Genomic DNA, 24,288 nt, shown 5'->3' with positions numbered 1-24,288 from the left:
TCCTTTTCAGTTGATAGAAACCCGGGATTCTTCTCTCTTCCTTGTTTATCCACAGCCAGTCTCCAAGAGCAGGCCATTTACACCTCCAATTTCTCAGATCTGTTCCCTCCTTTTCATCTCCACTAAAACCGTCCTAAGGAAGTCCCTCATTATCTCTTGCTTAGATCTCTTCAACAACCTCTAGCTGATCTCCCTGTCCTTGGCCCTCTACAAGTCAATTCCACCCACAGAGGTCACTGATCTTTCCAGGGCTCAAATCTGATGGCATTGTTCCGCCCTCCCCTACTGAAGTGCCATCTCCTGTCTCTTCCTGTACTCCCTTTATGCTTCAGCAACACCAAGCTGTACCCACCATACTGTTTTGCTGTCTTCCCTTGCACTGTCACCTCTGCATCTCACACATATACTTTGCCTGACTAACTGCTTGAAAACTCAACTCAATGTCACCTACCCAGGGAGGTGCCCCTAACCTCCTCTACATCCTCCCTTCCTCTGTGCTCCCCACACACTTGGTGGCATATCTTTATCATTGCACATAATGCTCTGTTACAATAAGCTTTCTTCCTCACTAGACAGTCATCTCAAAGGGCTATTTATAGATCATTACCACTGGAGACAACACTTGTCACGCATTTAGTTATTAACAAGTGTTTATGGGTGAACTTTAAAGACTCATTACTATAAGAATCAACCAAATTATGTTTTACTATTAAGAATTCCCCCACCAGATGGAATATTACTTAGCACTAAAAAGAAACAAACTATTTACACATGCAACAATTGGGATGAATCTCCAGGAAATTAGGCTGAGTGAAAAACAAGTCACATACTGTATGATTCCATTAATATAACATTCTTGAAATGACAAAATTATAGAAGTGGAGATAGATTAGTGGTTGTGGAGGGTTAAGGAGGGGGTGGAGGTGTGAGGGAAGTAGGCGTGGCTATAAAAGGGCAACGTGACGGATCCTTGGGGTGAAAGAACTGTCCAGAATCTGTACTGTGTCGATGTCAATATCCTGGTTGTGATACTGTACTACAGGTTTGCAGGATGTCATCACCGGGGGGAAAAGGGTGAAGCGTACTCAGGATCTCTCTTTCTTATTTCTAACAACTGTATGTGAATCTACAATTATCTCAAAATAAACAGTTTAATACAAAAAATAAGATTTCCCACCAGAAAGAACGTAGACGTCACACATTCTCCAAATGCATTCTTTTTATTTCAGAAGGACGATCTCAAGGCAGTGCCCTTTGGGAAAGGCATCTCTCATCATCATGTACATCGAGATCAACCATGACTCCCAGCAAAGTACAAAAATACACGCATCAGTGACTTCCGTACAATAAATACATAATCATGCACCCCACCATAAAAGGCACGGAAAACTGGTCACCTAGTAGTCATAAAAATTACTAGCTACATTAACAAAGCCACCCAAATTATCTGTATAAGGAACTGTAACAATATATTCCAAAGGTGAAAACACATAAAACATCTTTAAAATAGTATGCAATAAATATCTCAATCGTTGTATATATTTAAAAAATTATGCCATTGTAAACAGCATGTAAACAAAAAAAACTCATGTTTTCTTACCATTATTAAAAGTAATTAGAGCCAAAGTTATAACCTCTGCTCTGTCAGGTATATTTCACTGGCAAGTGTGCTAAGCAGTTAAAAGTTTCACTCTTTTCTGCAGCAAACAGAGCCCACTGTGTAATAAATAGACAGACATGATCTGCATCTTTCAGATACAAGTACAAGTTTCAAAACAGACTACCAAAATGTAGTGAATTCTTAACTATAAATAATATGGCAAAGGCTAAATTAAAACTATCTTTTGCCATGTAAGAGACGAAAGAAACTATACTGTTATGTTTTCAACATGATGATAAACAGGAGGCAAATAATTACTGATTCTCTTTATTGGAAGATAAAATGAATATGCTGACTATAAGGGTGATGTGTCCAGCCTTCTGAGCCTCCTTCTTCTGTGGAGCTTTCATGACGTCGAACAAAGAGTAAACTTGTATCAAACTAAGAATTTCCTTTTGCTAGAGAACGTAGAAATGGTCGATACTTTACACTGATGGGAAACAGTGACTTCCAAATATGCCTATCAAAATGTGAATATACATACAAGTAAGGTTTTTTCCATACATACTGACAATAAAGATAAAGACAGTTTTGCCCTTCTCATAAAGGAACCCTAGTGCCTAACCATCAATAAATATTCAGATAAATTAATTTCTCATAACTCAAATATTTGTGTTTTGTTTCACCTATCAGTGCAGTGTGGCACATAAATACTAGTAGTATATTTACTACATGCTTAGATAAGTATGCTACCTGTTAAATATTACTCCCTACTCCTCATTAAAAAGAACTGAGGTGGAAACATCAACCCGTAACTGCAAGAGCAGCCTTTGAAGTATACCCGAAAGCAAGACTTTACAACTTTTCCCCTCTACTGTGGGTTCACAATGCATACCTCATATATTTTGATGTATGTGTCATTAACGGGAATATATGCCTTCCTAACATGGATTTGAAATTTAATTCAACGTTCTACAAATCTATCAGTCGCTTGGATCACACATAGCACCTATGGTTATGGAAATGGGGTTCTATCGGATTGATGAAAGATGTACTTGACAACTGATAGCCAAAAATTATTTGTGGCTGATCTGAAAATACAAAAACTGTGGACACAAAAATGGGATTATTTCTTTATGATACAGAATTTGACTAGTTTTTTGGGTGGAAGGGAGACCACTTCTCTGAAATAACCTGAGAAATACTTGGTTTAAAAAAACGTTCTCCCAATTTTTTAAACAGACTGTAGAAAAATAATTATGGGAACAAACTTGAACTCTACTAGACAAGAGTTACATCTTACTTTATTTGTATCCCCAGCATCGAATCAAGTGCCAAGTATAGAGCAGGTGGAAAAATATCTATCAATTGAGTGAAGGAAGAGTGCATTTAATTACATGCACTTTTGACTACTATTTAATTTTAGAAATTATTAAGCTTTAAAGAGCTTTTTGTGTTAATCTTTATCATAATTTGGAGACATGGTAGAAAGGCTTTATAGAATCACACACAAAAAAAGACTCTGTTTTTAGTCTTTTATGTTCTAGAAGGGGTGATGACAGTAGCAAACAAGCCTTCTTACATTTACATCATAAAACATGCAATCATCATGAACTATAAATGACTTGAAATCACACAAATTCAGTCTGTATCTCTGGCTGAATATTATTTTTAAGAAATTTTCACCTTCACTATTGTTTTTTACTCTTTCTCAAGTCTCACTATTTTGTGTAGGTAATCAGCATATGTGTTTATGTAGATTGTATACACTGAAGGTCTGCAAAAGAGAAAGATAATCTTTAGGGCATATTTGTGAATTACAAATAAAAATTTGGCAGTTATGTGAAAATAAGCCTCATTTTAGAAACAAGAATTCAGATTTGGTAAATATTTCCGATAAGCAGCTAACAAACGATTATCCTTCACAAACCAACTGCTGTTTATCTTCTGTTGGTTTGCTATGAGTGCACGCATGCCCACCCGCTCTGTGGACTCTCAGGGAAGTCGAAGATTTTATTTGTGAAAGTATAAAAATATAGAGAAGTTTGGGTTTTATATTTCCTTCCTTCATTCAAAAACATTTATTAAAGTCCTATTATGTGCTAGCTGAGACTACAAAGATAGAAAAATTCAGTAGGGGGAGGCAGGCATATAAATATATATACATATGTATATATATAAATGTGAAGTTATTTTGACAGGAAAAGTTTCAAGATACTATGAAGCATGGATGAAATACTTAACTTTGCCTGGGGGAGTCAGATAGAGTTTCACAGAAAGTTAAATTTGCACTGGGTCTTGAATGAGTTGACCTATGGCATATGATTATGCCAAGGCACTGAATTGTGAGTAGTTCCAAACTGCTGGATTACAAAAGGTCTCTAGAGGAAATGGTGAATGAAGATGCTAAAAAAGGTGGGAGGAGGCAAGGTCATAGAGATGCTCATCTATCATGCTAAGGAGTTAGGTTGCTATGCTGTAAAGAAAGGAGAGCCTACTGAAGAATTTTTAGCGAACGGATGACAAAGTAAATTTGTGTTTTAGAAAGACCCTCTGTCAATGATGTGGAAGATGGACCAGAGGTGGGAGAGAATGAAGGTAGGAAAACTGGTTGCTGAAAAACTATGGCAAAAGCACAGGAGAGAAAAATGGTGAAGGTCTGTACTGATAAAGGCCTGAATCAAGGCAAGGGAATTAATCGCTTTACTTCAACTAATTAGAAATAGAACTTAAAATGCCAGTTCAATTTTTGAGATGGACAAAAAATTAGATACGTATGCAACTGCATAAATACTGAAAAGACTTTGATGTATAAAATGCTTTTGCTTACACAATCCAAACCAAGATTAGGATTAAGCATTCGTTTTGTTCCATATTTTAGTTTATGAGTTTCTTGGGAGAAGGACATAATCACATAATGTTGCTATGAAAATTGTGTCATTTCTCAAAAGCTTTCTGAAAGCTTTTCAAGTAAAAGGAGGAGAGGAAACAAAAGAACTGCTCAAGTTGGCAATTCCCCTACCCTCACCATTATGTATATTAAAAAACTGCTGCACAACTGAAATCTGTAAACAGGGCAAGTTCTAATTAAAGTTATAATTAATTTTAATCACACTAAGGTCATCTATATATCAGGCCATGATGCGAAGCAAATTTCCAGAAAAATAATTTCTTCCAGTGACTGTACCAAGTCATTCTGGAATCATCATTTAGTCATCTGCCATCATGAAAACTAAGTTCTGTCATTAAGACAAAATACAATGCAAATGAATTCTAATTCAGTCTTTCCCCTTGTTTTATGCACCTTAAATCCTCTTACAATTCCAACATTGTTAGGGGAGGGGGATGCAACAGGAGCTCCAGGTTATCATATTATGCTATAATAAATACCAGATTTAGCAAAGAAATCTTAAAGGATCAGATATTGACTGAATCCAAATGTCAGGTAAAATAAAGTCAATATTCTTTTACCCTCATCTATATTTCATGATTTTAACTAGGTTATTCTAATTTATTTCCCTTAATTGTACTCAGATTTCCATTATGGTAATAAATAAGACAATCTCTAGTTTACTCTCTTTACAGGAAGTTTGAAGGAACTTTGCATGAGGGAGTACCATTCCACAGCCAGGGAGTGTAGCCAGTTGATCCATGCTTTGGATCAAATAGCAAGGAAACCATTCAGAATTCACTTAGTGTAGAGAGTAATTGATGTCACAGGGTAAAACAAGGTAAGAGAGTCACATATTCTGTTTTTTTAACCACTGATTTAAAGAGACATTTTCCTCTTTGGGGAGTTAATCTAAGAAAAGATGTGAAGGTCTTAATGGAAAAAAAATTCACTGCTATACAATGATTGATTGGGGTCACTGTAGAAAAAATAAAATTACTCTAAAATTCTGAAGATTTTAGAAGCAAGTTTTTAGTCTACCCTAAAATGAAAAATGTGGACCTGTAGTACACAGATGAAAATATCCATAACATACTCTAGTACAGACAGTACTAATGTAACTTCACTCTCATTTCTAAAATGAACATCAAGGGATATTAATTTGGACTTTTAATTTTCAGGCTATAGTCTGGGAAGCCTTTCTTTATATCTAAAATGACAGTGGGAAAGTGGGAAATTCAGGTATGATTCACACTTACATAGTTCCTTTGTAAAAGAAAAATTACCAAGTAGTTATGATTGACAATAACGTGTCATTTCTAATTGGGGAACCTCTAATTGAGTCACCAAAACATATAGCTTGTAGAAAGAACACAGTGAGCCAGTGCCAAAGTCAGTTATGGAACCCAATAAACCTAAACCATATTCCCATCTCCAGAATCATAAAACTCAGGTATTTATAATATTGTAAATTTTAATAATTTTTGTCGTTTCAAATAAAGGAAAATTGCTAACAAATTTCAAGGCTTAGCAAGTTAATGAAAATCTCTTTAGTCTGCATGGTATGGTCTTATCTACATTTGCCAGAGTTCTTCTACAGGAACTAGCTAAGCCCTTCTGATTAGCTCTCTCTATATCAATCACTTAGTTGAGAAAGAACAGACATTTGCTTCATGTAATAAACACAAATGGTTAGGTCATCCAACTACCTGCTTAACTGACTTCTAAATTTCAACAGTAGAATGGACTCCCTAAATTGACTGGTTATTTTGATAAGATACAGATACAGTCTCAGACCTCACCAGTGCGACATTTTGTTTTTGTGGTATTGTGCCCACCATACATCTCACACATGTTTTGCATTTCTATAATATAAGGTGAAAGATATCTATGTGCAAACTATTCATTTCCAAATCTTTCCCAAGTTACCAACTCAAGCTCCTTTTCCCTTTAATTTCCATATAACATTTCTCATATATTTTTTCCTGCCTTCAATAATTGCTTGTGCAACAGTAAAATTAACATAAAACTATGTCTGTAAAAATTACAGTAAATTAATTCTTAATCTCCAAATAGTTCGTAAATAGTTCACAACTCATCTACTGCTTACACTGTAAAAGAATAAAACAGCTGAATTTAGCGCTTGTTAGAGTGATTTCTTTGGTATACAACATGGCCTCACATTAAGTCAGAACAGTGTTTTTCTTCCTCAAAAACACGTTATTTTATTCTGTGTGGTGTGTTGTGCCATTATGTTTTAAATTTTTAGTTTTTTAAACAGTTGAACAGCGAATATTTTTAAGCAGAAATAACTCAAAACTCAATTAAAACCCCATAGACTTAACTGACAGAAACAAACAGACAAACCATTATCCATCACTGTTACTATGAGTGAAGCAGCCCAGAGTCAAATGGAAACGTGTTCACAATACACACCCTGGGATCTAGAGCTGGCCCCTGGAGGTATGTGGTATTTTTGGGGTTCACGATTCTTAATGTTCATTTGAACATCATATTGGCGGTATAATCACTGAGATATCTTTTACAACAAAAATTGAAAATTTACCACAGAAAAGAAGTTCTGACTTAAAGATAAAATACATATTGGCAAAATATAGCACAATGATTCCCTTGACTACATTAAATTCTTAATATTGGTGAATTCATTTTGGCTTTATGCCATTTTCCATATTTATTTTAAACACGAAAATTATTTTTTAACAAAGTCTCCATTACTTTTTAGTTTCTATGATGGTAAAGAATACCATTTTTTACAAGGAAAAAAACTGGGCATCTGTTTGACAGAAATGAGTACTTCAAGTACATAAGTAAATCATTAACAGAGCTATTACACTCTAAGCAACAGCAGTAAAAAGGAAAGAGCTAGAAGATGCATTTTGTATAAAGATTAAATTTCACAACATAATAAATAAATGCACTGATTTATACAACTTGTGAGAACCTTCTACTGATGATTACAAGTAATACTGTCTATTATTGATTTTCCTGATATCAGCACTGCCTCACATAGAAATTTAAAGGTAAAATTCTTGCCCCCAAAGCCACAAAATACACAAAGCTGGTTTGTTATTAAATATTCTGTCTGCCAAAATTCCTGCAAACTAAAATACATCTTGGCAGTTTGAATAACCAGTATGATAATTGTTTTGGTATAAAAAGATAAGAAAAAGTTTAATATGAAAATTAACAAACCCAGTAAAAGGAGAAACTTGTTGTATAAATAGACATTTTAACATAAAGGTGAGACTCTTATCTCACTTAAGAGGAAGAAAAAAATTTGATACAACTTGAAGATTTGAAAATAATTATCATATCTTCCCAGCTCTAGATAAATATATTACTCCAATTTATTAGTCATCTTCAATATACAATATATAACTCACAAAACTGGGAATGTTACAATACTAAAACCTTTCACAGCACTAGTTACCAGTTACCAGAACTGTTAAGAAATCTTTAGCTACATATCAACTTAATACTTAGAATATAGAAATAGATATGGCTAAGCTGTGGTAAACAATAGTGCAATCAAACAGTAAGAACCACAAAATATATTCTTTTTCCTTTTTAGCTTGTATATCTAACTGCATTATCCTACTCCAATGGTATTATCAATTGAGTATGAAACTTATTTTAACGCATTTTAAAAGTAACCCTAAGTTCCTTTAGGTTTGCTTAATTTACTCTTGAAATGCAGTTCCTATGAAATACCCAGACTATTTATAAATTCCTATACAATGAATAACTTGTAGCTAAAATGAAGTATTCTATGTGGAGTTTTATAACTTTTAAGTAGTGGCTTGGTTTCTATCTTTCCAACTAAAACTTGGAAGTGCATAAAAAAATTGAGAGAATATAAATATATGTAAGTAGAATATCTTAATTACATAAAGGGAATTAATATATTCACCTATATTAGTAATATGAGTTTTTCTTAAACCCCGTTACTGAGTTTAGTGCAGTCTCAGTTACTCTGTTAAACTTTTTTTCCTGAAAATAATAGAAGGGAGTATACAAATAGGTACAGTCCAGCTGTCTTTTATCTCTCTGTTCTCCATAATGATACACCTTTATAGTTTTTTCTTCTAACAGAAATATCTCTAAAAAAAACCTGGAGAAAATAACAAAGAGAAAACAATAATAAAAATAAAAAATTAATGCTTTGCGTATTATAAAAACCAATAATCATCGCCTTTTTAAAGTTCTGGTTGTTTCTTTAGGAAGGCATCCTATTGCAAAGGCAACACATTACCCACCTAACAAAGAGACTGCTATGCAAAAGTCATTGTGGAGATGCCATAGCAGACAAACGAGTCCCAGGCCCCGTGGCACTTGGCGTGGGGCAGTGAGAGGAGAGAGAGGCGTGGCAGGCAGCCAGGCACTGTGGAAACCGTTCGGGGAGGCTATTCCATTGACCGATAGGATTTGAGAAATCTTCACTTCTCACTCTTCTCAGCTGATTTAAAGAATTCGGTGCTTTAAAACTGCCACTTGTACCATCGATCTCTAAACCCACTGTTTTATTCAACTTGCATCTGAAAAATGCAAGATGAGTCTGTTTTGGGGGAAAGTGGTAGGAGAGATCCTAGACGTCAAGCTTGAGAGATGCAATGCTTTTATAGCTTAATGAAAAGCTATATCCTTAAAGAATTCATATCTGTATAAGTGAAAGTCCATTATGTTGTCAGCTCAGTCAAATATAATAGATAATTTACTTTAAAAATGACATATAGAGGTTTCCACTATAATTTTCTAAGTCATGGGAGTTTTTGCATGAATAGTTCCTTCCTCAATTCCTGTTAAAAACAACTTCCATGAAGACTAAAGTAGTGCCCTCTTTATTCACGAAAATTAGCTCAAGAATCTCTAGGCAGTAATGTTTCGGTAAATTATATCAGTATGTAAAAATTATTAAGTGAAGGATTATTGACAGTAAGTCATTGGGAAAGATCTTATTATAGAATTAAATAATTTGTATTTTGAGGGTCAAGAATATGATATATTATTTTTCAAGCACTATTTTAATGAATGATTAACTAACTGAAAATCAAGATAAGTTAGCATAATAAGAAAAACAGATCTTAGTCTAGCAAAACATGCTTTCTTTGAGGGCTTTAACAATACATTCACTTTACTTGTAATCATTTTGGTTCTTTTTTTTTTTTCTTATATGCCTAATGATTCATGTAATGTGTGTGTGCTGCTGTATGTTCTCAAGCATGAACTATGTCAACAGGATAATCTACTGATAAGAGATAAAGAGAAAGTGAAAATGTACAAGTTGTAGGAGACTGACCCAGTCTTTACTTATCTCAGTACATATTCTTCTGAAATTTTCCCTGTGACTTAAGTTGTGAACAAACGAGAATGCCACACAAACAACAAATGGAGCAAATGTAGATAGATAGTGACTTAAACATGGGATGAGGGGTTGAAGAGAGGCCAGCTGTGTTGGTCAGCGAATCTCCTGTGTTCCACCTTAGCTACGAAAATATAACCACTGGGTAGGTAGGGCTCATCTAGAACCAGAATTAGGAATAAGGATTGAGAAGAAAACTCAGCTAGGGTGATGAATGAATGAGAAATCCCCATTTCTAGGATTAGCTGGAGAATGGATAGGAAACAATGGGTTGAGGAGTGAGCTATTCTGAGGACCTTTTGAAGACCTCAGATTCCTAGTATCTAGGAGGGATAAAACAAATCTAGACCAATGCTGATAACCTAGGGAATCTTGTTAAAAGGAAGATTTTGACTCAGTAGGTCTGGAGTGGACCTGAGATTCTGCATTTCTATAAGCTCCCGGGTGATATGGATGCTGCTGGTCCATGGACCACATTTTGAGTAATAATGATCTAGACCACTGCTATCCAGTAGAATTTTTGCAATGACAGAAATGTTCAACATCTGTACTGTCCACTGTGGTTACTGAGCACTTGAAATGTAGCTAGCACAACTGAGAAATTAAATTTCTAATTAAATTAATTTAAATTTAAATAGCCACATGTGGCCAGTGGCTACAATATCGGACAGCACAGATCTAGATATTCACGGGTCACCTCCTTTCAGCCAGAGCAATATATATCACAGTCCCCAAATTATCTAATCCATCAATTCATTTAGATTAACAAGTTTCCTTTTATAAAATGCAAATGTAAAGTTAGTTTCTTTAAATTGTTTTCTTCCTAACACTTCACTAGATGACCCACAATGGGTGCTAAGGTGGGGAAAGATGAAAGGAATCATTTTGTAGTGTGACAGTTGATGAGGAAAGGGTAGCACACGGCAGCGAGAATTTGAGCAACCACCGCTGTACTGGGCATGTGGGAAAATAGGAAGCCAGGAAGTGGAAAAGGAACTCAGAAAGAGAGGTGGAAAGACACCGAAGAGAAAAATTGAGCACTCCAAAATTTTACTTAGGCCTGAGTGAATTATCAAGCTGTGGGAGAGCCTAGTGGGGAGGGAAGGTGACAATTACAGCTGGCTATCAAGAGCAGGCTTGAGCTTCCCAGCTCAGTCTGTGTGCTCAAGGCACAGAGGCCCCACCTGCACGCCGCAGAGCTGCGATCAGATCCCATGGAGAAGCTCTTCCCTTTTCTGTAACCCCACCTACTCTAAGAAGCTGGTTCCTCTGTGACGCTGACAGGGCCCTAAGGAGGCTCTGAGGGCACAGTCCTGGCAAACAGATGTGAATGAAGTCATTTGGGCGCTATACAGCCATGCTAGACAAAGTATACAGGAAAAATTGCTCTCATTTAACAAGAAAAGATATCAGAATTGTCACTTTAAAGGATTTCTCTCACCCAAAAGCCACTCGCAGGAAAATTCCAGCTAACTGAGGATTCCATTAAGTGAGGTTTTACAGCATACATAAGACAACGTTACCTAAGAGTGAAAGATCAACATCAAACAAAAAAACTCAATCATTTACATCTTACTCTTAGATTCTGAACATGTAATAGCTTGAGAATCTTTTCTATTGGCAAAGGGGTATTTTGGAGGAGTGAAAATCAATGAGGATTTTTATATTAATTCATTCTCCTCTAGACTCCTCGCCTCCTTGCCCCCCGCCTTTCTTCTTTTAGTAGAGCTGACAGGGATCTGCGATCTCAGCAGAGTTCTGCGAACTGGCACCTCCTATTCTGATTTCCCAGGGAAGCGCTTGGAAGAGCAGGAGACCTTGCAAGGTGGGGACTAGAAAAGGAGCTGGAAATGAAGACCTTTGATTTCATAGGTGTGGGTACCATTAAAATTATTAAGTGAGTAGCTTTTTACTCTTTTAAGCCACTTGATATAATTCCCTTTGGAAAACTTCCATTTATTCACAACTTAGGTAAACTATATAGTCAAACACACTTGGTCAGGAACCCATCAGGTTCATTTATTTTTAATATATCCAAATTTTGTGATTTTACTAGTAGTTAAATAACCAAGTTATAAATAAGAATAAAGTGTCAAATATTTAAACTCCTTCCATAGAATTAAAGTATATATCTTACAATAGTTCATTTTAAATGCTTTCCCATCGATATTTCTCTTTAAGCATTTGGCAAATAATTGTCTAGAAAATATCAATGAGAGTATATCTCAAGACTATATGTATGTAAGTGTGAATATACACATAAATGTATATGTGTGTATGTACACATATATGTGTATATGTATATATGTGTGTGTATGTGTTTCTATTGAGCACCTACCTAGAAGGCTACTTTATGAAAATTGTCACCACTGGGTCAGTACCCTGTTTATTTCTCTTATATAGAAGATTTTTCAATATTATAACTACTTTTTTTTTGGTATATAATGTTTAAAGAAAGCTTATTTAAGGATATTTTTGTGACTTTTTGATATGTATGCCTTTGGCTTTCAAATATTTGATCATTGTAATGTTGACTCCTAATGAGTTACACAGACGTACAGTGGTTTAGAAAAAGAAAAATAATATCTACCTGATAGGATATAAGAATTAAGTAAGATAATAATAATAATGATGTAAAGCCCTTAAGAAAAATTTTAAATCTCTTCTGTTGGGAAGTTTGTGTCAGGAGTTACTTTAGCTAGTGTGTGAGTCTGGGTGACCAATCGGTACAGATATCCCGGTTGAGACCTTGGGGAACTTCCTGGAAGTCAACAGTCTACTATATTATAAATGCAAACAGAGTATTAAATAATTATTAAATTGAAATGAGCACTAGGAATAAATTGTGGGAATTTCAGTTTGGAAAGCCATACTAAGTTTTGTTAGGTAACAGAACATGTAATTTCATGAAAATATCCAGAGAATTTTCTTAATGTGCACACCTACTGTTTATGATAGGCTGACACAAAATTGGCTTGCATAAGATGTATATCATTTGTTGATTATGGCACAGACACATGTTCACAAATTCTTAGATACAGAATATTTATGCAAAATTCCACATCAAAGAATAGAAAAGTGCCTTTCGCCAACAAAAAGGTACTTACGTAGTAATAAATTAAATTCCATTAAAACTGACAGTAAAGCTAAGTGCTATAATATTAGATGTGACATGCAAGAAAAAGAAAGATAATTCAGGCAGAAACATCGTGCATTAAGATTTGCATTCATTCATAGTATTTGAGGGGTCTGAACCATATTCTTTGACTACTGAGTGCTAGATATCTGAGGTGATACCAATCCAACATTCAAAACATAACTAAATTTACATCTTAGTCTCCTAACCAATGATTTTAAGGAAGAAGCCAATGCTTCCAATAATGAAACCTAAGAAGTTTTAGCCACATACTGTTATGCGGTTGCACAGTAAGAACATTCCATCTGACCAGGTTTAAGGAAAGTAAACATTTTGAAATTCTACCTTTTAGACCATGGCACTGTCTCAGATTCTTCCTACCTTTTTACTAATAAAAGCATATTTGAATATGTCACACTGTTTGCACAATAAGAAAATGGCTTCATGGAACGTATTTTTTTGGCACAAAAATATTTTCTAATATCTCAAATCAAAATTTTCATCCACAGCAAAATATCAAGCCATAGAGGTGCTTCAGTGGTGCTTACTTATCTAGGGAGAAAACTACAAGAACAGCCAATTGCTTCCAAGACCTTCGTATTAAGTAGCAATTACTTCCCTTCCAAGGAATAGCACCAATATTATTACACCTCAGACTGGGGAGTACTCCTTCCAAGCTCTTTAATTCCCTGGAGAATTCGCTTCATATGACCCACTTTCGGTATCCCCAGGTCCTAAAAAAAGAAAAAAAGGTAGAAAGAGACAAAGAACAAAGAAAGAAAGGAAGAGAAAGAAATTTATTGACAAGAGAAAACTGGGGATTAAATATTTAACTAGCAAGTAACATAATTAGCATTCAGTTAATTTTTTTTAGTTTACATTCCATGATTCAGGAAGTGAAAGCTAGAAAAATAAGTTTATAAAACAAAAATAGCCTGACATTGAAAAATTACCAACCAGTAAAGAATCACGTTACACAAACTCTTAAATGTAACATTCTCATAAATTACATACAATGGCAGTTCTTCAAGAGTCAAAATTACTTTCTCCTTTTTCTTCTTCTTTTTTTTTAAAAACACAGGTCCTTTTGGGATTTCTGAGAAAACTGACATGTCACAGCAGGGCATCCACAATTAGTCTTAAGGCAACTATACATTTCCTTGCTAAAATATTAAACTTAAAAGTGAGGCCTAATCCTAACGGAAGATACCAGTGCCCACTACCTAAATTTAGAATGTAACTGTATTTGTAGTTACATTTAGAGTCTTTGATTTGAGTGGAATATTTAAATATTCATTATACTTTGTAACGTTTAAGTGTAAAACATTACAGAAACATAGGTATCTGTGGGTTGATGCTTTTCCTCAAAACACTTTTGGCTCCTTCCCCTCAGAACTCTTCTTGTTTCTTAAAGAACTATCTTCCTATAAAGAACCAAGAATTCAATATTTAACTTTCAGACATGGATGATGACTGCAGAGCGTGCAGCACATAGCAGGCACTTGGCAAGTGAATACTCTTTGCAGGAATGAATGAAAGGCTCCAAAAGAGCCAGAATATTCACTATCTGAAAAACTAAGAGAAAAGGTTAAGGCCTCCAAACCCTAGAGCTTCTTTAAGTGAAATAAACATAATCAGTCTGCTTATATGTGAAATCAAATAACTTCTTTACAAAAGAGTTTGAAATATTTAAAAATTAGTAAAAAGATGACTTCCAAAGCAGCATAGAAAACAGGGTTATAAGGTACCACAAGATTATTTATTTGAGAAGATAAAGATTCAAAATATCTACCCTGTTTTGTAAATTAAGAGTATTATTTATTTTTGAACTTTTAAATGAAATATATCAGACTGTTTTGTCTCCACACACACACACACACACACACACACACACACCCCCCACACTCACACCACTCTCCCTGTCTCCCATATACTTTTTTTGGTTTAAAACAGTTTATTTATTTATTTATTTATTTGCGAGGAAGATCAGCCCTGAGCTAACATCCATGCCAATCCTCTTCTTTTTGCTGAGGAAGACTGGTTCTGAGCTAACATCTATTGCCTATCCTCCTCCTTTTTTTTCCCCCCAAAGCCCCGGTAGATAGTTGTATGTCATAGTTGCACATCTTTCTAGTTGCTGTATGTGGGACGCGGCCTCAGCATGGCCGGAGAAGCGGTGCATCGGTGCGTGCCCGGGATCCGAACTCGGGCCACCAGTAGCGGAGCACGCACACTTACCCACTAAGACACGGGGCCGGCTCAGTCTCCCATATACTTTATGAGCTCTTTGAATTCTATAGCAGCAGTGTTACTGACGATTACAAATCCTTCTGGAAACTACTCTTTCCATAGCCCGTGCTATTTTCAAAATTGAGATAATTTCAGAGTAATATTTTTATAATATTTAACTGACCCAGAAAAATATTTTCTCATATGACACCAGATCACCCACAATCACTCTTAAGGCGACGATGCATTTCCTGAGTGTGTGCTAAAATAGCAAACTTAAAAACAAGGCTGAATCCTCCAGGAAGTCACCAGTGCCTGCTACCATTTGAAACATAAATGCATTTACTATTGCATTTAGATTCTTTGATTTGAGTGGAACATTTAAATATTCTTTATACTGTGTGATAACAAGAAATATATTTAATATTAAATATTTTATTTTAGACCATATGTACATTATAGTCTCAAGAATAAAAACTTCTCTGGGAGAGGCAGACTGTACTCAAAATTACTATTTTGGTGTAATGAGATGAATGTTTTCCATAGAATTACACTAACTTCTTAGCTATATTTCCTTTAGCTTGAGTTCAATATTTTCACATCTTCTAAGAGTTAGATTAGGATAAAGCTGTGCCATGACATTTGTTATATCTTTCTTAAGTTTATCTTTATCATATTCTTTATTATTGGCTTTTTCTTTCTTCGGATGAATAGACCTAATTTTCAGAAGCATGCTTTGTAGATATTTAGTTATCCTTGTAGCCACACAACTTTCCAAATTGAAAAAACAAAAAATAAACAAAAAACACTGTGTCTTTACCATTTTCTTTGGTGTCCCTCACTTTGTCCTACTGTTTTCCAAGAGGGAAAATAATGCAGTTTATTTGTCTGCAAAAGCACATTAGAAATATTTTTCCTTTCCCAACTTTAGACTGTCACGTTGCTGTCTCTAGTTGTTTTGGTGATAAGGAAGTAACACCTGAGCCAAGACTGAGCAGGAGTTAGCCAGGTGCTGGGGAGGGGGAGATTTTTATAGGAGGTATACCCCTAAGGTGAGAAAGAGTTTAGTATTTTTAAGCAAATGAAATAAGGCCAGGGTGGATGGGGTATAGCCCAGCGAGGGGCCAGTGATTCCATAGCAGTTGAACAAATAGGCAGAACTTTGTAGGCCTCACAAAGATGTGAGTCTTTATTCTAATTGAAATGGGAAACCACTGAAAGGTTTTAAGCAGAAAAGTGATATATCTGATGTTAAAATATCACCTGGTTGCAGTGTGGATAATGGACTGGAGGGAGCAAGAGTAGCAGTGGAAGTTCCAGTTAGGAAGCTACTGACTTGCATAGGCAACAGGTGACAGTAGTATAGAGCACAATTGTGGAAAGGAGAAAGAGAAATGGATGGAGATTAGAATCAACTTGACTTTGTGATGGGCTTAATGAGTTAGGGGGAAAAGGATAAGGAAGGGGAAGGTGCTAAGTATGACCTTGAGTTTCTCTGGCTCAACACCTGAAGGGAGAGAGGGATGATTTACTAAGATGTAGAGCATTGGAGAAGGGGAAGAATGGGAGTGGGATAGGAGATCAAAGTTTGGTTTTGGACATGTTAAGATTGACATCCCTGTGGGATAGCCAAGCATCAAGTACACGTGGCGATAAATCCTAAAGTTCACAAATGAGGTCAGGGCTGCAGACACAACCTTGTGAACCACTGATATATTCACAGACACTATCTGAAGCAACGGGAATTGATGAGATTACCTATGGAATAGGTAACGTTTCACCGACATTTGGAGACTTTATTCTGAGGGTTTGCTCCCTCTCACAGCTACAGCCACAGAGAACAAGGGGAGTTCTTTTTCTAGCTTCACAGTTTTGTCCTACAGAAGGCTCTTTCTGTAAAGTTATATTCCTTTTCCCATTCCCCCACACTCTGCTTTAGAACCAAGAGTTGAAAAGGACTATGTCAACACAAATTTCTAAAAGAAAAGTTTTAAAGGAAAGAGAATGTAATTTGCATTAAAAATAAAAACAAAAAAGTCCCATGAAAAGCTAAAGAGAAAGTTTACTAAACGAATTCTTAACTGGTTATCTCCTTTTCTACTCTTACTCTTTTTTCCAGCCAGGACCTATCACTCTAACCTTGACTCAGTATATGTATGATCTTCGTTTTTTCATTCCGCAAATATTTGCTTCACTCATTGTGTGTGTGTTAATTTGTATGTTTATGTACATTTTTATAGACACACACATATATATTTACATATACACACAGTCTTTTCCTTGAACGAACACTTATTCATGGCAAACAAAACGCAAGCTTCTAGAGGGCAGATACCACCTAGAGAAGCTGGCATAATATATTAATCAGTAGCTAGTCAATAAATATTGCTACCTGCCAATGATATTAGAAGCTACACAAATATGTTAGATATAATGATCCCCTACATTTATTTTTTTTGTGCATTCATTTCAAGTTTTGAAGTCAACCTTTATTTTATGAACTCTAACACTGTATATTTTACTATGTTGCAGATTTGGGATGCTCAACTAAAGTAATTAATTAATCTATTATTTTATTATTATTATGGCTAAAAATGTTTAGGTATAAGTGGTGTCTACTTCTGATGTGCTAAAACTGTATGACTATGTTTCATAAAAATCTATACTTTATATAACCCATTACCTGTTCAAAGATCTCTGCTAACATATTTGTAGATAAAGGCACAACAAGTTCATGAATTGGTTAGGAATTTACTGTTTCATAATTCTATGCATTTGAGAACTTGGTCTACAGGAAAGGGATCACTCCAACAAATGTTGAAAGCTTTGTCACTTGTTTATCAATCAACCTTGGAATTTTAAAATGGCAGCATGTGGTATGAAAATATAACATGACAAAATCCTATTCCTAAGCCTGGAACAGAATAGGCTACTTGGGCCATTTTCTCCTGTTGAGTAAAAGGGAATTGCTGCAGACCATGAATTAATGATTTTCTTTCTCTGTCATAAACGACAAACAGGCTCTGAGCTGCTTTTCCAGCAAAAGCAAGGCATAACTTTTACTTCATTTACTAAAGAAAATAATAAATTTCTTTTTGAGAATAATACAATTTTAACAATAAGTCATGGAAAGGAAATTTGAATTTATTGGTTTAGTTTGCATGACCTCTGAAAGGTCAATGTAGAAAAGCAACAAAATCATGGGACTCTAAGTGGCCACTGCTATAAGTCACTCATTTAGTTCCACATGTTAGAAAGGCTTTGTTATTGGTATTTTGAATTAATTTTTAGTTGTTACCTTTTATTAGATTTTTTTTTTTAGTCATTTTCACTAACAGTTTTAACCTTTCATGCTGATCCAATAAAGGAGTTGATGGAAACATTATCCATTTGGAAATATTAGCCCAGGAACAGCCATACCAATGGATGCAGAGAAAAATTACAAAGTTCATGCTAAGCTCTAGCTATAATAGTCAGAGAATGATTTTGACTGCTGACATTCTTGTTTAAAAAGCATACAGGGAACTCAGACCACAGGACAATGCATGTTAGAACACTGCACATCTGCATAACATAAGCCAAGCTATACACAAACAACAGAAGAGGCACAGGAGAAAGGAGTCTGTTTTGCAAGAAAAATTTCAAGAGCAGAAGAGTAGCACAAAGGAAATACCTTAAGATCTCGCCTTTCCAGATGCAAAAGTTCAGCCCCTCTGATGTCATGACGGATGAAGATTTCTTTGTACTCTCCCAAATTGAGCAGATCCAGCCAAGCAGCAACTTCCTCTGTGCCCCATTTCTGAACTACCAAAGTTAAGAGCAAAACCCCCTTAATTTCTACATGCTCAATGCATCACAAAGCAAAGGTTGGCCAAAGAAAGTGCAAAACAGAGTAGAGCAGCAGTGCTAGCAAAGGGAAAGGTGGAAGGCATTGTTTCAACAAAACTACAATTCCATTTATTCCCATGCAGGTTATAGACTATCAACCAACACAAGGATCTGACTACACAGACATTCCTGGCTGGGCACCGGTGCCTTTAGCTTTAGCTCAATTTCCTCCTTAAAGCCACCCAAACTATACAATATGCATACGAAATGTATTTCTCATGATTCAGATCAGTAGTACAAGTTCTAAATAAGCTCTGATGGTTTCCCTAAGATCATATATGAAACTAGTTATAGTTTAATTAGTGACAGACGCTAATTGAAATTTAAAATCTGACATGGGGTACTCAATTTTACCCAAAATTCTGCTTCAGGTCTTGTTGACTTTGAGTGTTGCCTTTATTGATTCTATTACTATTGATAATTATAATTATTGATAATTACAGCAATAAATGTATTGTTAAATCAATTTAATGTCATCTAAAAACTGTCAACACTGCTCTCTAAGACTAGCTGGATGGTTATTTTTCAGTATGCATAACCATTCTTTGATACATTTTATTCAGCATTGATTAGGTTAACAAGTCTACTTATTTGCTATATTTGGTTTTGAAATGCCCTTCAGTAGCCACTCTATGATTGTCAAAAATAAGATTTTATATCACTTCTTAAAGTGAGATAGCTAACTCAGAAGATTTATAAAATGATTTGACTATGAAAGGCACCTACCATCACACACACAGAACTTGGAGGTGCTTTACCACTAAGTACAGCATTAAATTTAATCTCTAGGGAAAGGTGGAAAGGGAACTAGAAAGACAACAGCAGAGAGAGTTCAGTCTTTGCTTGAGAATGCAAGTGTCACAGCAGATTCTTATTACTGAAGGGCTGAAATGTTGTACTAAGTTCCCAAAACAGGAGGAAGAGAAGATATAACTTTAGGTGGAAAATATATTTAGCAAGCTAAAGGAGTAAATGAAAGTTTCTATGTCCCATTTATCAAAATGATCTAGATTTTGAACTTTGATGGAAAAAAACAAGTTACACGCCAACACTTTGAAATGCTGTTGAGCAAGATAATTAACCCTCTAAACAGACACACTGACATCCACCAAACAAAGCTGAAGCAAATCAGGAACCACCTGTTTTCTTGTGTGCTTCATAACTACAGATTCCTGCTGATATTTGGACTTACCTTAGATATGATATGATTATTATGATAAAGCAAACATAAAATAAAATTCACCATTTCAACCATTTTACAGTGCACAATTCAGTGGCATTTAGTACCTTCATAATGTTGTGCAATGATCACCACTATCTATTCCAGAACATTTTCATCACCTCAAGGATATCACTTTAATAAGTTATTTTTTCCATAATGTTATACTTTCCCTTCCAGTGTGGATCACCTACCAGGCTGTGAACTTGTCTTCTGCTTCTGAACCTTTTCCTTTTTAAATTTTGGCACTATACGAAATACCGTGCTTCTGTTGTTTCTCTTGGTGCAATCCATAGGTGGCTCCTGTTCGAGTGGAGCAAGAAAAGAATTTTCTCAGGATATTAAGAGAAGAAAAATCCACTCTGATGTTAGAGATAACATAAGAATGGGTTATAAACACAAATCATTGTGAAGTGATAACTTCTTCAAAACAAGGTCACGACGTCATACACTACTGAAAATGTACTGATTCCCATGAGATACCTTTGTTCACATAAAAGCCTTTCTTGCTTGTCCAAGATCAGTACATCTGAAAGTGGTAGTCAAAATTCATTTTCTCCTGAATATCTTTTTTAAAAGACAAGTTCAAATTCTATCATCATAAGGTCTACATTTATAAAGCAACAGGCCAAATTTTACATACCTCATCCTCATTTGGGTGTAAGATATAATAAAGCCAAGGAATCTCTGTTAATTTCTGTAATTCCACCTCCACAGAATGTAAGGCATTGGATACCCGCTCTTCATGTGGAGATTCCAAATGCTATTTACCAGCAGATTAAAAACAAAACAAAACCAGGCTCAGTGACCAACCTCAAATAGAATAAATTATCTTCTTTTGACAGTGAACAGCTTTATCTCTTATTAGGGTAGACTAGGTTGTTGTTGTATTTCATATAAAGGAATACAGAAAAAAGAACCAATTATTTTATACTTAGTTCATTTAAAACCATCTGAATAGATTTATCCTTACTTCCGAAAGATGATCTAAGTAGCTAGTATGACTTGAATAATTTCACAGAAGAAAGTATTGCTTGTGGTGTTTTTTCTCTGTAAATCCTTGCCTACCTCCCTCTTCCTTCCGTCCCTTCCTTCCTATCCATGTATCCATCCACCCATTCTGCCCATTTGCACTGGTGAGTAATCTCATTAATCTACTTATTGTGGCAAAAATCCTTCTGATTTACATAGGTCACTATGTGAACAAATAATAATATTTTAAAAATTGGTCAAAAACATGTCATATAATAAGAACTGCTTGGCACAATAATCTCTTGGAGAATTAAAATAATAAGTTTAAGGAAAAATACCCACAAACCTCAGAAAAATTTGTGATGATAAGTTGTTGTAAAATCAGGGCAAAGCAAAAAGCTAAATGGCTTGTAATCTGGGAGAGGTTTGGAAACTTTAAAGAGAATTTAACTGGTCACCTATTATCCATCCATTTGGAGCAGTTATTAAAAAGCACTTATAAATTCAATAAATATATAAAAGTGAAATAAACACTGTTACGCACAGAACTGGAAGAGAGGTGACTGAATTCTATCCCTGGCCCTGTTACTAACTATGCAACTCAGGAAAGGTTAATTGATTTCAGGAGTCTTAGTTTCCTCTTCAATAAATAGTAGAATGTAACTAGATTATTTCTAAGGTCTCATCCAGGTAATCAATACTTTTATAAATTACTTTAAAACTGTAAAGTACCAACATATAGGTTCATAGAATTTTAAACTGAAAGTTCAGAGAGAATGTCACTGTTATTTATTGGACAATATTTTTTCCCCCTCTGTCGTTATTCAAAGTATCTACTATTTCTTGTAGTTAATAAAAATATGGAGATTCTCCACCTTGTCATATAAAATTACCACTTTCCTTTTAGTCTGAGAATATATGTCTTATAAAATTGATGAAATGGTTATTGCATATTCGTTCTAGACGCAAAATAAAGAGTAAATCTTAGTTGTTCTCAACTATGATCAACTCTTTATTTTGATATCAATATTGTCAAAGGTTTTGAAAAAATCCACTGGTATACATTTTAAACCAAACATCCATATTTGACAATGATAGAAGAATTAAAAACGGAGGGGAGTCCTTCTATATTAACATAATGTAATTGATAAATATTAACCCAGTAACACCCAATGGGTACTTACAGTGTAGAGAGCTATAATACAGAATAAGTTATACTTCTAGTTCTTGTCAATAAGAAATTATCTAAATGTATTTCAAAAAACACAAAAAATACACGTCCTTCAGCCAAAAACTGGATCCAAAGTCACAGCTCACTGGTGTTCCTATAGGACTAATTTATTTTAGAAGAGCAGCTAGAAGATTCTGGTTAATAATAGAAGTGTCAAGAATAGCCAAGATGTTCCTATTGGTTTTATCAAAACAGATAACCAGTGTTTCTTCCCTAACAGTTTTTCTTCATGGCCACAGCAGAGGCAGCCACCTCTTACCCCAAGGAAGCTGTATTTCAGTTTCCTCTGGAGGTGAGTGAGAGCAATGGACTTCATGCAGCCTTTAAGCTTCTCTTCTCAGAGTAAACGATGCTCTAAGGGTGGTACTCTTCTGGACCCCAATCAAACAGAAATTCCAACCATAGTCATTTATCAGTTAGCTAGGCTATGAGACACACCTCCATTTTCCCACTGTGCCAGATACTCTGACTCGTACAAATCACTTTAATTTAGGTGTATATTTTCCAAATAAAGAGAAAAAATTACAATCAAGAGAAATGTTTTAAGATCATCATCTATCAGAATTGTCACAAGGAAGAAGAAAATCGCTAATGCCTAAGGCTTTCTATGCAGTTACAACAGCAAGTGTGAATAACCTACAATCGAACACTAGGTGGCGAAAAAGACCCAATAAACTAGAACATTTGAAAATGGTGAAGGAATGAAGAAAGGCTGACAAGGAAAAGACTGTGGGCAAACCAAAGAGGACATCTGTGGACTTCTAGTAGTTATGCTTGACGTCCATGGGCTGTGGTCAGATTCAGACTTGGCCTAATCTTGATTTCCAGCACCAACCTGAGTTAACCTAAGGATATGGCTAGTTCTTGAATTTTAGTTCTTGAAACACTGATTCTAGAAAGTGTCATCTTTTAAGCAAATCTAGAGAATCATACCAACCATATCTCAAATGTTAATTCTGAGAACAATTTCCTCTACTTTGCTGTCATAATGAGTTAACGAGTACCTGAGGAACGTCTACCACACTTTATAAAGCTCAAGTCTCTCAAAACTGGGGAGAGCAGGATTGCATAGAAACATGATGGCAAATGTGAGGGGGATCTCTACTCCTGTTAGCCTGAATCACAACTCCCAGGTTCAGTCATATATTTTCTTGAAGGCAAAAGCAGGTTAAAAGGAAGCTCTAAGGCTGGAGGCCAGAAGCTGCTTCTGCATTAGAATCTGATGATTGCATGCTCCCTAATGAAGGTAAGGCCCATACATTTATCATCATTCTTATGTTATCAAGCATTTCTTTTCCTTACCAAAGGAACCCTGCCAACTAGTAAAGATTCTGTTTCATTATATAGTGCCTTCACATTGATGGCTATTTCAGTGGCAGTGTCTCTCGTAAGACTCTAGAAAAAAAACAACAACATTAAAGACAAGTAGTTCTGTATTAAATTGGGATTCAGTCATCAGCAAATACTTTACATTTTATTCTTCCAATTTAAATTCACACCACAAATATTTTTTAAATCTACCAAAATTCTATTATAATTGCAAAATTTCATAGTCACATTTGTTAGCATGATTATCTCTTCTAATTCTTACATCACAGAACCAAAAGAATCCCTGGCTATGAAATACACTCAGGACCACATCTCCTTCACACAAACATGTATATGGTGGCAACAACATATGCACATTCCCATAAAAAAGTTCAGTCAAAGAAAATTATGTCTTAAAAGGGATATTAGCTGATA

General features: G+C 35.2%; 1 protein-coding gene across 4 annotated transcripts in view; it reads right to left on the bottom strand.

Moving 5' to 3' along the window:
* Positions 1 to 1,201: 1,201 nt before the first annotated feature.
* Positions 1,202 to 24,288, bottom strand: part of DGKH (diacylglycerol kinase eta) — a 191,485-nt gene continuing 168,398 nt past the window's right edge. For 2 of the 4 annotated variants that reach the window (XM_087436022.1, XM_004433621.3), the window contains 5 exons: positions 23,848 to 23,940; positions 20,986 to 21,105; positions 20,537 to 20,645; positions 18,909 to 19,039; positions 1,202 to 13,740 (listed from right to left, as the gene is read on the bottom strand). In XM_087436022.1, the coding sequence (XP_087292148.1) occupies positions 13,651 to 13,740; positions 18,909 to 19,039; positions 20,537 to 20,645; positions 20,986 to 21,105; positions 23,848 to 23,940 (543 nt within the window). In that variant the 3' untranslated portion in view covers positions 1,202 to 13,650. The remainder of the gene's footprint in view (positions 13,741 to 18,908; positions 19,040 to 20,536; positions 20,646 to 20,985; positions 21,106 to 23,847; positions 23,941 to 24,288) is intronic. The other 2 variants (XM_087436021.1, XM_087436023.1) reach the window with 2 other exon arrangements.

This window comes from Ceratotherium simum, chromosome 10 (genome assembly GCF_057802395.1).
Source record: "Ceratotherium simum simum isolate JZ-2026a chromosome 10, ASM5780239v1, whole genome shotgun sequence".
Classification (NCBI taxonomy): domain Eukaryota; kingdom Metazoa; phylum Chordata; class Mammalia; order Perissodactyla; family Rhinocerotidae; genus Ceratotherium; species Ceratotherium simum.
This window is presented reverse-complemented; position numbering and strand designations above follow the sequence as displayed.